The sequence below is a fragment of the Solea senegalensis genome, linkage group LG15, assembly GCF_019176455.1.
Source record: "Solea senegalensis isolate Sse05_10M linkage group LG15, IFAPA_SoseM_1, whole genome shotgun sequence".
Taxonomy (NCBI): Eukaryota; Metazoa; Chordata; class Actinopteri; order Pleuronectiformes; family Soleidae; genus Solea; species Solea senegalensis.
Genome location: NC_058035.1, coordinates 300108 through 315714, shown reverse-complemented (window position 1 = coordinate 315714; position 15607 = coordinate 300108). Strand labels below are relative to the sequence as shown.

General features: G+C 39.8%; 1 protein-coding gene across 1 annotated transcript; it reads left to right on the top strand.

Annotated features, from left to right (window-relative positions):
• Nucleotides 1-894: 894 nt before the first annotated feature.
• Nucleotides 895-15463, top strand: LOC122781791 (actin-related protein 2-A). The gene is made up of 9 exons (XM_044045812.1): nt 895-1038; nt 3825-3935; nt 5670-5885; nt 6785-6857; nt 8919-9055; nt 9787-9936; nt 11307-11452; nt 12080-12212; nt 14980-15463. The coding sequence occupies exons 1-9, from the start codon at nt 991-993 to the stop codon at nt 15148-15150; spliced, it is 1185 nt and encodes a 394-aa protein (XP_043901747.1). The 5' UTR covers nt 895-990; the 3' UTR covers nt 15151-15463.
• The last annotated feature ends 144 nt before the right edge of the window (nt 15464-15607 follow it).

Sequence of the window (15607 nt, the reverse complement as noted above, 5' to 3'; positions counted from 1 at the left end):
TTGTTCTTAGTTTACATGATCCATGAAATCTTTCTCATCATGTAATGAATATAGTCTTGTATTATTATTTTTTTAAAAACATCTTGCTACTGATATTGTACAAATTAAAGTATCTTAGCAAATGTTTATTATACCTTATGAGGTTTTTGGTTCATGTGATTTTATTCTAGAGTCTGTCTGCTTGGTATTACATTTTCTGAAGGTTCATACAATTGTGGAAATGCATATTTCAAACTGTGAAGGTTAGAACGATTTAGAGTTTGTATGAGAATGTGATCTGAAAATTTTATTTCATAAGATACTTATTTTGTTACCTTAACATCAAGACTATAGGGGCCTTAACCTGCAAAATGTACATTAAGGAAGCAAGAGTCACAAAATGACTGCAGAGATATGAAATCGTCAGCAGAAACTAAAACGATGACAATCATGTTTGTATAGAGTGCATCAAAACTATCAGAACTAATTAGAGACACAAAACTGTCATTGAGTAGTTTTGGAGTGGCTCAGTGGTTAAGACTGGTACCCTGTGTACAAAAGACTTCATGGTTGCAAGTTCAACTCCACCCCTGGCATTTTGTACTCAATTCCCTTGTAAGTCTCTTTGGATGAAAGCGTCTGCTAAATGACATTTAATGTAATAGATACAAAACAACCACAGGGAAACAGGTTTCTACAAAAAGTCAAGAGTAAACAAGAGAGACAAAATGAGAACACACAGGTACAAACAACCTTTTATTTACCCACTGAAAATGGAATGAATTGTACTTGATTTAAATATAAAACTATTTTGTTTCTGTCGATGCCAGTAATCAGTAAATATGCATTAATGACAGTGAATTAATGTATTGGAGGGAGTGGCTGTCATTCTCGGGCTCCGTCACCGGATGAGCCCCGTTCCCTTCCTCCTCTCGGCCGGGTTGGTGTGTCTTCCTTCCGGCTTGCTGAAGAAAGTTGAGGGAGGTTCAGCAGTAACTGGGCTTTTTCATAATGGATAGTCAGGGAAGGAAAGTGGTGGTCTGTGACAATGGAACCGGGGTAAGTTTAGCGCTCTGGATTGACGCACTATCCGCAAGTGGCTTTGTTGAAACTGTGCCGTTTGTGTCGAACGATTTGCCGAAACAGGAAGTGGCGGTGTCACAGCGTCCAAGCTAGCTAGCGTTAACTGGGTGGGTAGCTAGCCAGCAAGCCCGTTAGCTTGCTAATTTTCATTCATCCAGAGCCTTCGCTGAAATAGCCCACATACTGTGTGGTATTGTCAGTGTGACTGCTGAATACATAGCTATGGTTTCAGCTCTCACAGCTGCGCGCACACCATAATTAAAGAATGACCCATTACGACCAATGGTTAGTAAGCTACGACAGCTAGCGAGCTAGCCTGTTAGCATTGACAGCTGACTGTCTGGTTTGTTCAGTCACTCATTTCAGTGATTTGGCAAACGACTCAAATTTTGCACACATCTCCACTGTGGTTTTGCTCCGATTAACCCGAGCAGCAGCTGAATATTGTTTTTCAGATATCCATCGTGAGGCGTGTAACGTTAGGTAGGCCGTGCCAGGTGAATTTAGTATCTCCACCTTTTAATCATCGTTTTCCTGAACAGCAACAGATGCACGTAGAGAAATGTCACCCAACTGTCTGTCGGTATGAAGAATGTAGACCATAGAAAGACCAAATAACACAATTAATGACATTAATGAAAGCTGTGCACATCAGTGTTCCTTTATTGTTCGTGTTTTTCCATTTTGCTGAATGGATAAAATATTCGTTTGCATATACGACGTATACATTCAGTGTTTTTCCCTCGATTTTCCTTGGGTCTAATTAAATAGTGTTGCATCCAACCTAAACCACTGAACGACATATAGTGATGGGTCCTAACATTTAAGCAGTTACCTGTTTAAATGTTGTATTCTCTGTCCACGGTCCTCAGACTGTGGTACGTGTACCACCAGTGGTACAAGCTTTCTCTGGTTGTACTTGGAGGAAAATCACAAATACTATTCTACTGTATATACCTGGGAATTTTACTGGAGTGCATTGGAAGTGAAACGGTTTTAAATAATTGTAAGAAATTATTATTAGAGTCACCTTATCTCACTGTATTTTAACTTTAGCGATAATGGTGTTACATTGGAAGCTCAATATTTTCTCGGTGATACTCTGTATAAAAAGTTTGTAAACCACTGTTTTATGTTATATGCTGCAAAATGTACCTAATGCCTCTCCACTGTACAAGTTGTAGCTTGAGCAATGCAATTAAAAACATTAAAATAAAATGCAAGGGTATTTAACTTATAAATATTGCACTCAGTCAAACAGAAACCACATTTTGCATAATATTTTCCTTTTAGTTTAGTTTGATGGGTAGTACAGTGTTGTAAAGGTGTCATTGTCTTATTCAGAAATAAATTGGTTATCACTGTACATATTTGGTTTGTCTATCTGCTTGAAAGTTGTTTTCTGTGAAAAAATGTATTCAAAAAATGAATGTGCTTTTGAAAATGTATGTATACATTTAAAATAAATGTAGGGACATTTTACACTGATCAGTTTGAGCAATACTGAGTCTAACATTATGGTTGATGTTTTCCACTTATGGATCTGCCCTTTTTTAGATTTTACATGGTACAAATAAAGTTGTGTTATCTGACAAAACGGTTCTAAAGTCTCCAGTACATGGTTGGTGTGCCTGCACAGTTTAGGGACCACCATGGTTTTTTCTTCTCCTAATCTAGGTAATTTTAATGGATTTCCAAGCTTCTGTTGTTTGTTGACAAAGTATTTACATTTTGAGCCATGCTGCTTATACTGTAGTAAATGATTTGCTGGTCTTTTCTACAAATCATTCACTGCACATATACTGCCTCTGCTAGAGCTGAGGTACTTCCTGTCTGAATCTTGTCAGCATTTACAGAGGATGTTGCCTCAGCATGTTACTGACTAAGAAGGCCTTTTTGAGATATGAGATATTTTTCAAGAGCATTTGGTGGGAGAAAAAAAAATTGAACCCATGTCAGAGTTGAATTGGAAACCTTAGAGAAAGTGAGAGTCTGAACTGCCGCCAGTCACATTCACATCTGAGCACCATAAAAAACTGTAGAACTTGACAGTTTAATATTGCGTATCTTCAATTGCATGTAACAACAATCAACCTGCTAGTTTTCTCACCCTTTCTATTAGAATCTTCAACCAGATTTATCTGTGGGGGCAGAGCTGTACTGATTCTGAAATTATACCTTTAAATATATTTATTAACCGGTAATTCTACATAATTAAACTGCTTGTTGGACCATGCATGGATTAACTCATTCACTCTGACAGATAAGATGTCTTGATCAGATAAGATATCTTTTGCTTTTATGCAAGGCTGGTAGGGGCCATGACAGAAGTAGTATAAATGCAATATCTGGCATTTCAGGGAGAACACGAAATCCCACAGTTTCTATTGTCTGGGTTTTAAGTTATAAAATGCAGCTTAATACTATATTTTCCTGGTCAACATTGTTGTAGCTTCATTAGCTTAAATGTAAATTCAGTGAACAGTGAGTGCTTTGACGTGCTTGGCTTTTATGTCCACACAGCACTGGTTGTAGTGTTTATTGGTTATAACTCAAAATGAAAATTGATTATGATGCTGTAAGGTAAAATATCGGATTTTCTACTATTGTGATGGAGGCTAAAGTGTGTTAAGAACTTAGAGGTTTTATCTTGGTGTAATTGCCAGCACAACATGCTGTGGTTGAACTGGATGTGACCGTAATGGTGGGTAGTTTTCTGTATTTGTCTTTTCTAATCAACTTCTTTTCCCTTCACTTTTTAGTTTGTCAAGTGTGGCTATGCAGGCTCCAACTTCCCAGAGCACATCTTCCCTGCACTTGTTGGGAGGCCCATCATCCGCTCCACAGCCAAAGTGGGAAACATTGAAATCAAGGTACGGGCTGATGTTCCTGGAGTGACTTTTTTTAATTTGACAAGGACATTTTGATTTGAGGTACAACCATGGTCAGAAAACCAGTCATCAGACAAAGCTATAACCTACAAACAGGAATGAAACTGAAATGAAAAATCACATTTAATTAAAACAGACAATTTTTCCAGTCCTATATGTAACCACAACTTCAACTGTCCTCTAAGTATGAATTTGATCTTGTCTTGTTCTCAGAGCACATTGCTATATTTGTTTTCTTTAAATCAGTACAGTAATATGCTTTAAGATAAAGGTCTAATCGTCAGAACCCCTGTTATTTTAGCCTGAGGTCTGTCACTACCTCTCTCCTGTTTTTCCAGTTTTGTTTATTCATCTTTATTTTATATCTACCTTCCTTTCCCCCCATGTCCCCCTCCCCCCATGATGAAGTAGAATTCCCAGAAGATGGTAAGTTCAGGTTGGTGTGTGCCTCCTGTTCTTGCCTGCTCCAGAGAGTTTTGTCATGTTTTGATGTCAACTGAAAATTAAGCTCTCTTACTTTGTTTTGATTTTTTTCACGTTGTCTTTTCTACATTTGTTTTCTTTCATATTTGTTTACTCACACATCATCCCAACTAGTTTGCCAAGTTTAAAATGTTTAGTTTGAGATCTTTTGGCTGAATGAGTGGCACAGAGTCAGATATACAAATCCTCATGTTAATAGACCTCTTTTTTCCAGGCTCAGTGTTGCGGAAATAGTTGTGATGAATCATAGGCCAACTGTTATTGATGGAGAGCTAAAAGAGATTTTGGAACACTTCCATTTTCAAAGTGTCTGATCTGCGGGTGGATCCTGATGGCTAACAGCCCCCCCTCAATCCAGCTGCCATTTAAGAACTAAAATATTCACCACAGTTTTCAGCTGAAAATAATTGAGATTGCCTGTTACAGCTAGGAAGATTGATGCCAAATGTTATATGTTTGGTACCTGAAAACATCACAAATCTATTTTCTTTACATCATGAAACCATGTGCATATTTAAGTTATGTGCCATCAAGTTGCTTCTGTAATCTGCTAAAGTGTTTCACCCTTATCAAGTACAGAGGAAGTGTTCACACAAAAGGATGCATGGCAGGCAGCTGCAATTTAAAGACAGAAGCACATCTGTTTTTCTGTTTTACTTATTTTCATTGAGACCACATGGTATTGATGCCTGTGAGATGACTGGCACTCTGTTAATGCCAAAGCTCACAGGATGAACCCATAAAATGGCTGCCTTCACAAGGCTTTTGAAGTCTCCAAGTGGAACGTGAGATGCTTGACTGTGTGGCTAACACTGAGCTCTAACCCAGAGGTTGTTTACTTTGCCAGGCTGCCTTGCATGCAGCTAGTTGAATGGTGCTAAAACGATTGGATTACTGTAGCTAGAGGGAAGTGTTTCCAGGTGTAAATGCATGAAAAATAATGCTTTTTTTGCATGCTGGGAATTTGAATTTTTAACTCATGAGTTGCGCTGTCTTGGACAGGTGACTTGTCTTAATGTGGGTAAAAAAATAAGCTTAAATGTTAAATATCTTGTTCTGATTTTAGCTGACCAGCAGGCTAAGGGGCAGTTAAAATGAATGAATATGTAGCCCAACCAGTACGTGGAGCTTATCCCTAAGGCAAATGCTACTGAAGTGGGCTCCAGAAGTAAAGGGCTCTGCTGTTGTGCTTCTAAATATTTATCTGTGTTGATGTTTGACCTCTTACTCTAGGACCTGATGGTTGGGGATGAAGCCAGCGAGTTGCGCTCGATGTTGGAGGTCAACTATCCCATGGAGAACGGCATCGTTAGGAACTGGGATGACATGAAGCACCTGTGGGACTACACCTTTGGCCCGGAGAAGCTCAACATTGACTCTCGCAACTGCAAGATCCTGTTGACGGAGCCCCCCATGAACCCTACTAAGAACCGTGAAAAAATCATTGAGGTGCGTGGCAGTTTTTATTGCAACATTAAGGTGTTGTAGTTATGCGAGTGGAAATTAAAAAGGGGAGGCTGGCTAGTTTTTTTTGCCATTCACTTTATATTAATCCAATTTTATAAATTACCCTCTGTTTGCGTTTCCCACTATAAAGTTCCAATACTACTTGGCTTGGCTTGGCTCGGCTCGGCACGGCTCGACTCAGTTTGGTATCATTTTCCATTACTATAATACCAAGTAGTGATGAGCAAAGCAGTTCTTTTTGGTGTACTGAATCATTAGAATCAGTTAAATAAAAAGATTAGTTCAGTACTTACTATTAACTCCTTTTAACTCCTATTAAATGTTGAGATTTTAGAAATGTCCTTGCTAAATGTTGGAGATCAACACATGTTTCCAGGATTTTTAAGTCTTTTTAACTGATCTACGGTTCGGTTTAATTTCTGTGTCGCACATCGCACTCATGACTCTTCTAGTGACGGCACTCACTGCCTATCAGTGGATGGCAGTCCGCCGACGCCACGTTTAGTATCGGCTCAGCTCGCTTGGAACCTCGCAAAAGCACCATCTACTATCCCTAATGAAAAGGCAAGAAAACAAGTATAGTCGAGTCATATCGAGCTGAGTGTAGTCATTCTAAGGCGCCATATAGTCTTTCTGCTTTGTATAAATCTTCTCGTAGTGAGTATAAAACTTTCTGGTTTTGTCATCTTTGGTTTGCATCAATCAGACATTGCAGGAAATGTATTTAAGGCATTGCAGAAGTGCTACTTAATCCGCAGTGAAGTGATTTAAATATCTGTTACTTCTGTATTTTTGCAGATATACTGTACTGCAAGCTTTTGTTTTATTCCACCAAAACATTATTGTTGTTGCTTTCTAATGTGTACCATCTTCTTCGGCAGGTTATGTTTGAGACCTACCAGTTTTCAGGAGTCTACATTGCTATTCAAGCTGTGCTGACCCTGTATGCCCAAGGTAAGAGCACATGTGCTTCCTGGAGGTTACGGACGTGACCAAGAAACAATATGGACATCTAAAGTACTTGTCTAGTACTGTGCAGATTTGCAGAAATTATAGTACTTGTTCAGTAAAATGCTTGAATAGATTTATGTCTGGTCATTATTAAGAAAGACTAATGCATCCAGAGTCATCTTGTAAAAAAGATCTTTTCCTCCTGTCAGGAAACAAATAATTAGGATGTTTGATACAGTTGAGCTCTTGTCAACGATGCTACCATAGTGTACAGTGGTTAGTTGATACTTTCATTCATGTTGCAAAAAATAAGTTGCTGCATAATAACAGTTTGACTTTCAAATTAATTGCATGAAATGAAAAATTCCCCAGTGTGTTAACACCTTTAGGCTTCTCACTGCAGTGAGTGTTTGCTTTTCATTGTAATTGTGTAAATATTCTTGTGTTACAGTATTTAACCACCACACCTTTTGTCAATTAGTTTGAAGATTTGGTTTTTGGGAATATTCCAGTACCAGGTGACGATTGTTTGACAGAATGTCTAGACAGTCACATGAACATCACCTGACGACGTGTGGGTTACACGTGCAATATCCTGAAATGATCTAATGTGTAATAAATACTGTGTGGTGCTTGAAGTTTTTGTTAAGTTTTTGTTTTATTTTTGAACATATATTTGGTTCAAGACTAACAATGAATTTGGTCAAACCTCAGATACTGTAAAGGGTTTCTTTGCTAATTTTCTGCTTAATACATATCCTCTGGGAATCCATTCAACTAACTACATGGTTCAAATTATAGAAAATGGCCTCATTTATCTCAAACTACCCTTGATACAGTTTCTCAGCTGAGCTGCTGACTGAAACTGCCAACATTAACTCTGGCCTCCTCAAGAGCCCAATGCTAATTTTGCTTGCAAGCACTTAAATGCCACCTGATCCTCTCACAGGTGCTCTAAAGTAAACAATACATTAGAGTTACTCTTTAACAATTACCAAGAAACATAAGAAAAAGACAGTTTCTGATATTCTTCCATGCATATTTGAGTACGTATTTAATCAAAAATATGACACTGGATACCATAAACATGCAGCAGCATCATCAATTACAGCAGGTTCTCTCTGGCTAGTAAATACTACACCTGCTTATTGTGATACAGAAGGGTTCAGTCCTTAAGTAATTCTGTAAATGAAACATTCCATTATCGATTATGTTGGAAGGCAGTGAAGTGGCAAGTTAAGTTCTTCCCTCAGGAATTAAATAAAAGTTTGCATGTAAAATCATTTTCTGATATTGACAAATAACTATATCAGTGTTTCCTGTTGGTGTCTCGCCACTGTCCTATTTGTCGTGCTGGTTTTATCATGAACCAGGTTTTTTAAGGTCATCACTATAACATACACTGCCTGGACAAAAAAAAAAGTCGCCACCTAAAGAAAGGGTCACATCGCTGGACCGCCTTTAGCTTTGTTTACAGCACTCATTCACTGTGGCATTGTTTCCATACGCTACTGCAATGTCACAAGATTTATTTCTGTGTAGTGTTGCATTAATTTTTCACCAAGATCTTGTATTGATGATGGGAGAGTCGGGCCACTGAGCAAAGCCTTCTCCAGCACATCCAAAAGACTCTCAATGGGGTTAAGGTCTGGACTCTGTGGTGGCCAATTCATGTGTGAAAATGATGTCCCATGCTCCCTGAACCACTCTTTCACAATTTGAGCTTGATGAGTCCTGGCATTGTCATCTTGGAATATGCCCATGTCATCAGGGAAGAAAAAAATGCATTGATGGAATAATTTGATCATTCATTATATTCAGGTAGTGCTTAGTTGAATCCAGGTGGCAACTTTTTTTTGGCCAGGCAGTGTACATGGGCATTTAAAGTTTAATCCTGTGCAATGTATGGATTTTTGTTTTTTTACGGTTAGTGCAGGGATTAGATTTCATTCGGATCAGGGTGAAGTTAGTAGTAGTTAAGGTTAAATTACGTTTATCTTTGCATTTTCTGTAAATCAATGTGATGTCATGGAAACACAACACATTTTTGTGTTTTTGTTTTAGGACTTCTGACTGGTGTAGTGGTGGACTCCGGGGATGGTGTGACACACATCTGTCCAGTTTATGAAGGATTCAGCCTGCCCCACCTGACGAGACGCCTGGACATTGCAGGCAGGGACATCACTCGCTACCTCATCAAGGTATCTATGCTCTGAGTGACACAGGGTAACAGAACACAAATAAAGTGGTGTAAGCAAGATAGAGAATGTACAGTACATATTTCATTGATCTTAGAAATCCTATTGATTGCATTTTAGGTAGATGAGTCTAGATAATATTAACTGACAGGGCACCACCATTATGTACTGCAGTGCAATTTACTTCCATTATATATGTATACATTATATGTATTAATAGGGAGATTTTGCCCATGATGCAGATCTTTTTACAATTAAGTATCTACTGATACCGACTCGTGATATGATACTTTCGCCTAGATAACAGAGCTGCACAGTACACTTTTTGTGCAGGCCTGTACATGTTGTTAAACTGACACCTAATTATTGAAACCATTGCCTGTATACATGTTTGTCAACCAAGTGAAAAGTTTGAAAGAAGTGTTTATGTTTATGTTTGTTAGGAGTGTTGTTGGTGTGTATGTGAATAATCATATCAAACACAAGTAATATCAAACAAATACCATCTTGGCTAAAGTCCACATTTGAGCTTCATGAAGAACCTGCTCACTAAAGACCAAGGATGAAACCGGGGAGACAGCCCATCTCCACTCGACTTAGAGCCAATACTTGAGGATTGGGACAGCCCTATTATTAATTTACTATTTTAGTCCATTTAGTTGACAGAGACTCTTTTAAAGAGATCATAATCATAACCCAGACCTTTCTCATCCTTTGTCTCGTTTCTCTGTCAGTTGTTACTGTTGAGGGGTTATGCCTTCAATCACTCTGCCGACTTTGAGACTGTGCGCATGATGAAGGAGAAGCTGTGCTACGTAGGCTACAACATCGAGCAGGAGCAGAAGCTGGCGTTGGAGACCACTGTGCTGGTGGAATCATACACGGTGAGATTCGACAACAAATCTACACAGATATCTTTATGTAGGTATTTGAAATAGGATTGGTTTAGTTTAGAACAAATGGGCATCAATGCACAGGTTGTTAGTGCATAATGTACCTAGTGCATAATGTACCTACAGAGGTTGATGTGTTTTTTTTTCTTTTTGTACCGTCTCCTTTGATGGTGTCATTTTACACGGTTGTTTAACTGCTGGAGGAAATATAACTTTACCATCACCATGTTCCCCACTGTCACCTGCACAATAAATATTTAATTAAGCACCATTAAAGACAGACACTACCAGTTAAAGGAATGTACTGTGAGTCAGAAACTTCAATCAAAGACAGTTTGGGTACAGTGACACTTAGAGGACAACATGGAAAAAGATGGTTTTATATTTGGGTTGTAAAATGACTGCTACAACACTGAATTCACTTAAAATTGGGGACATGTTAAGCTACTGATTTTCATGTTGACTTGTTTTAAACATTTTTAAACCCTCTGGGATACTCATTTGTGTTTTTCCTCTCTCTATATAAATGAGTTCTTTTTTGCATGCCACATGCACACACGCCTCACATTTCTGCTTAAAATAGCAACCTTGTTTAAAGAATCTCCCCAAAGGGTTTGTTATTTAAAAGTGGCAGTATTTTAAAGTAGTCAAAACTAATGGGGTAACTAAATCTGTTTCTGCACTGAGCTAAGTAGACTACCACATGCCCATTGTTGGCACCGTTGGTCCAGCCAGTGCTGCTGACTAACTGTTTTCTCTGGGAGTTAAACATATGGGGGTGCACTGCTCCTCCACCAGGCTTGCTTTTCTTTCCAAGGCCTTTCCCCTCAGAGGGAACCACAGAATCTAAACGCAGCACCTGAAGTCTGTGTTACTGCACGCCTTAGCGAGCACATGTTGTGTCTCAGAGCTCACTGTGACCATGTGTGTTTGGGTTAGTGTAGGCGAGTGCATGTATGTGTGTTTCTAGGCGTGTGAACGTGTAGGTGTGCGTATCATTATGTGTGCGTGAATGTACTGAAACAAGGAGGGCAATGTAACTGTGGCCGAAGAGCCCTGAACTGCACGTTACATCATTTCCTGTGCAGCCACATTGCGGCTGAGGCTGGGCTCTGCTTCCTCCCACTGCCCTCAGCTGAATGAAGCCTTTTTATAGTAGCACACACTAACTCTACTACATTTGGAGACTGCAGTCTCTCTACGCTTATTTTCCATAACATATCAGACAATCCTTTATTCTTTCATTCAAGATGTAACCCCTTTTGTGCTTTCTGCTGAGTCATATATTCAATCCTACATCTTTAATGGTGTCATACTTTTTCCCCTTCTCTTTTCATGTCATGCCTCCCACACTCCTCCAGCTGCCAGATGGCCGTGTGATCAAGGTGGGAGGAGAGCGGTTTGAGGCCCCGGAGGCTCTGTTCCAGCCGCACCTCATCAACGTGGAGGGTGTCGGTGTGGCCGAGCTCCTCTTCAACACCATCCAGGCGGCAGACATAGACACCAGGTGAGCCCAGTGCACTGCTAATGAGTGTAACATTGTCTACTTTTCTAAAGTTAAGGCACAACATTAACACATCCCAGCACACACAGATGGAGATACGCACAAGTGTTGAAGCTCTTCAGTTGCCCACTGAAGCACTGGAGGGTTGTAGACATCTAACACTGCTTTTCTTTCACACTTAAGTTCTTTATGGAAAGTATGAAAAATGACCTTGGCTTTGTAAAAGAGTGGAACATTTTTTTTTTGTTGGTCAGGGACCACTTGGAAATCCAATACATTATTGAAGAACTTGGGAATTGTGGGCTTTTGTAAAATATGACAATCTGCCTGATGGAAGGGGAAACCAGTGACATCACTAGTATGATTTTTAAGGCCGAGTATATTTGCATTTAATTATGCATTATCATCACTGCCACGTGCATCTTGCATACATTTTATGCACGGATTGTGCACACCCTCAGAAATTAATCTTGCTCATCTATGCTGATTTAAAGGCAGTGCATATGATTTACGACAGAGCCACACTCATACTTTTTTTTCTTAAACAGTCCATGGTGTGCCCCCTAGTTTTCCCTCGTCTACATGTTGCTGGGTCTCTCCCTGCTCTTACACTCTTTCTCTTCTCCTCAGGCCTGAATTCTACAAACACATCGTGTTGTCAGGAGGATCCACCATGTACCCAGGCCTGCCCTCTCGCCTGGAGAGGGAACTCAAGCAGCTGTACCTGGAGCGTGTGCTGAAGGGAGATGTGGACAAGCTTTCGGTGAGAAACTGTCCCTTTAACTTCTCTACCATACTTAAACTGTCGACTGTGTCAGAGCTGCTCTTGGGTTGGCAAACTGTCAGTCTGCTGTTCAGTGGTGTCAACTGAACTTCCCGGTACATCTACTGTAGATGAAACAAGGCCACGCTACTGCACAGGCCTCACAGTTCGTGTGAAATAATATTTCTTGCTGATTCTCTATTTGTTTAAGTGGGCCTTGGGCGAGGTTTCCCACATGTGAGAGAGCAGTAAAGTATCAGAAAGTTTAAGGGAAAAGATTCAAATACGGTATAGTTAATAAACTTTGACACCTGACAATATCTCCTTTGTTCTAATGAGGACTTCATATACTCAGAGTTCACAGTAAAAAAAATAATCCAGCTATTATTTGATGGAAAGTTTTTATGATCATGGCATTTCAGTCTTGTGCATTGCACATAAATTACCACCAGGTGGTGCCAGAGGCCAACAGACGGGTACTTCTTTGGAGCACAGCATAAGCTTTAATTCCCAAAGTTGAAATATTTGTTTAAGAAAAATATGACTGTATTACATTTAGACACAGATCTATTTTGTAAACAAAGCTCTTCAGATGACTCACGAGTTCAATAGCAAGGCATTCTGGGCTTCACTTTTCTGTCCACAACTGCAACCGGCCTCGCTTCTTCTCAAGATGTTTAGCTCATTCTGTAATGACAGGGTGTGTAATTTGCATATCTGTCCTGAAAAGTATCACAAATGTTTATAATATCTCACAAGTCTTCTGTCTTCTTCCGTAAATCCTCAAAGACTCTGTGCTGAAGCCTTGTTGGCTTTAAAGGTGGACGATTATTTCAAGTTAATTCTTTAATAGAGGGCAGGGGCTGTGGTCAATTTAAGTTCATGGTGATTACAATATTCCACAAATCTGCAATATATTGTTTTTCAGAACAGTTTTCACCCCTAAGCTGTTTGTTGCACACGTGACAAACATTTCTAAACATAACTGCGGCGACAAACAAGCAGAAGCAGCGTCTTTTGCCCTATTTGGTGAAAATATCAATGTTTGCACATACTGATCTTACAGACAGAGTAGGAAAGTGGATTGTTACAGCAGAGGTTTACTCACATGTTTTCCCATCTTGAAGTCAGAAAGTTGAATCCGACAGGAAGTGAAGCTAATTAAAATTGTTAATCCTCAAAAAAAAGCTAGACTATGCAACATTTTTAACCTTAAACTTGCAGGTGGGAATCTGTAGGTACCTCACTGTTTGTTTGTTTTTAACATTCCAATTATTGGTCATTACCATTCAACTTTTAAGTTTTTTTCCCACCACTACTTACAATAATGACTTCAGAGGTCACATTAATGTAAGTCAGGTGAACAGGTAGAATGTGTTTGTATATGAGTGACAGTGAGAGAGTTCCAGAATCAGGCCCAGCACGTCCAGTTGTGCTGAGTTCACTTATAAAAATGTAGAAGTCTGCATTTACAGTGCTGTCGCTGCTGCAAAGTTACAGTGTTGCTTTAACAATGGCTCAGATGCAGTGTAATGTGAATGGAATCGCTCTAGATTATTTCTGTTTTGGTTCCAGTGGACTGCTCACGTAAGTCTTGTTTTCTTGTGCAGCAAGCAGCTGTGCTCGGTTATTTCCCTCGAGAGTCTCTGCAGACAAATGAATTGGTTGGTCAATGTCAGGTGACGAAATGAAAAGCTCTGCTGAATGTTTTTACTTGGTTTGTTATCGAGTTGTTATCAGCATTGCCCTGTACGGCGTCTTACATTTATATGTGGTAGCAATGTTCACACACAGCATTTCACCCCAATACTTTTAAGGTGAAATGCTACATGTGCTACTGATATACATAAAATAATGTACACCGCAAAACATTAGGCCTTATTTGTATTAACTATTTACATTTTACAGTTTTGTTTTATTGCTGAAAAGTATATGGGCACACAGCACTTAAAAATAGAGGTCCACATAAAACGTTTAAAATAATAAAACAAATAACAAAATGTTGAGTATTTGCAACTATGGGCCCTTTGCACAGCAGCCATTTTCATAATCATATCAAAACCGACTAACTTCCATGTAGCTTCCTCAGTTTCAGTTTGCATGCTGGTTCACTGTCGCACCGTCCGGACTCGCATGAACGAACTGAACGGAGCCATGGTTAGTGTGATCAGTAACACCTGTGTGCACGTCAAAATGGCCGCTGTGCAAAAGAGCCCACAGGTGCTTAAAAAGGCAGACGCTTTGTCTGGTGTCTTGACCTGTGCAGTGAGGCTTTAGTCTGGTGTGAAAATGTTTCACACCAGAGAAACATCTGTGTAAATACAGTAAAATGTAATATGTAATCTTAGAATTGTTAACAGACATGAAGTCGAGCTGAACAATGAATCATTTTCAGAGTGAAACAACGCTGTTGGCAAGTTATTCACTCATGAATAAATGTGTGTGAGTGTGGCGGTTTTTCTGTCATATCATATCATATATCATTTTGTTTCTGCGAAAGACCAGCACCTCCGTTCTTTCTTCTTTTTAAAGTGGCTGCTGTTGTTGTGTGGATCCATATTCACTAATGTAGTCCAACATAAAAACAAACAAACAAAAAGTTTGACTCTGTAGAGCGACAAAAAGACCTGTATCATATCCCAGCTGAGGAAAACCAGAACAATGGGCCACTTTGAGCAGCACTGTCAACACTGCTGGAGTCACAGGTCCCTTCCTTTGTTCCACAGGATCTTCTCATGAGTCTTTGTGTCTCCTCCTTGTCTTGCAGAAATTTAAGATCCGCATTGAGGATCCTCCCAGGCGAAAGCACATGGTGTTCCTGGGCGGTGCCGTGCTGGCCGACATCATGAAGGACAAGGACAACTTCTGGCTGACCCGAGAGGAGTACCAGGAGAAAGGAGTCCGCGTGCTGGAAAAACTGGGAGTCACCGTCAGATAAAGCTCTGAACGGACACAACCAAGCATACACACACGGTCGAATACATACACACACACACACACACACACACACACGCACGCATACATGACTCGCACACATTTCCCTCTTTGCCCCATCGCAGAGTATATATCTATTTATCCCTCTTCTTTTCTTTATCTTTCGGCTCTCGCTTCTCCTCAAACATCCTAAGAGAACCGAGCCGTCGCCTCCTCTCTCTCCTTTCAGCCTCTCTTCTCACTGGGTTTGGGATTGGCTCACAAAGCCCTGATTTCCACTTTACCCTCTTTCTTTTAAATAAAAATGAAAGGGTTAATATTGCCCTGCTGGAGTGTTTTGAAGCCTGAGTTGAGTTCTAGTAGTGACGGTTAAAACCAGTGTTGGGGTGGGGGGGAAATGCTGCATGTCATACCTGCAGTTGTGTCTGAGGGGAATTAGCTTAGGCAGATGAAGCCACCAG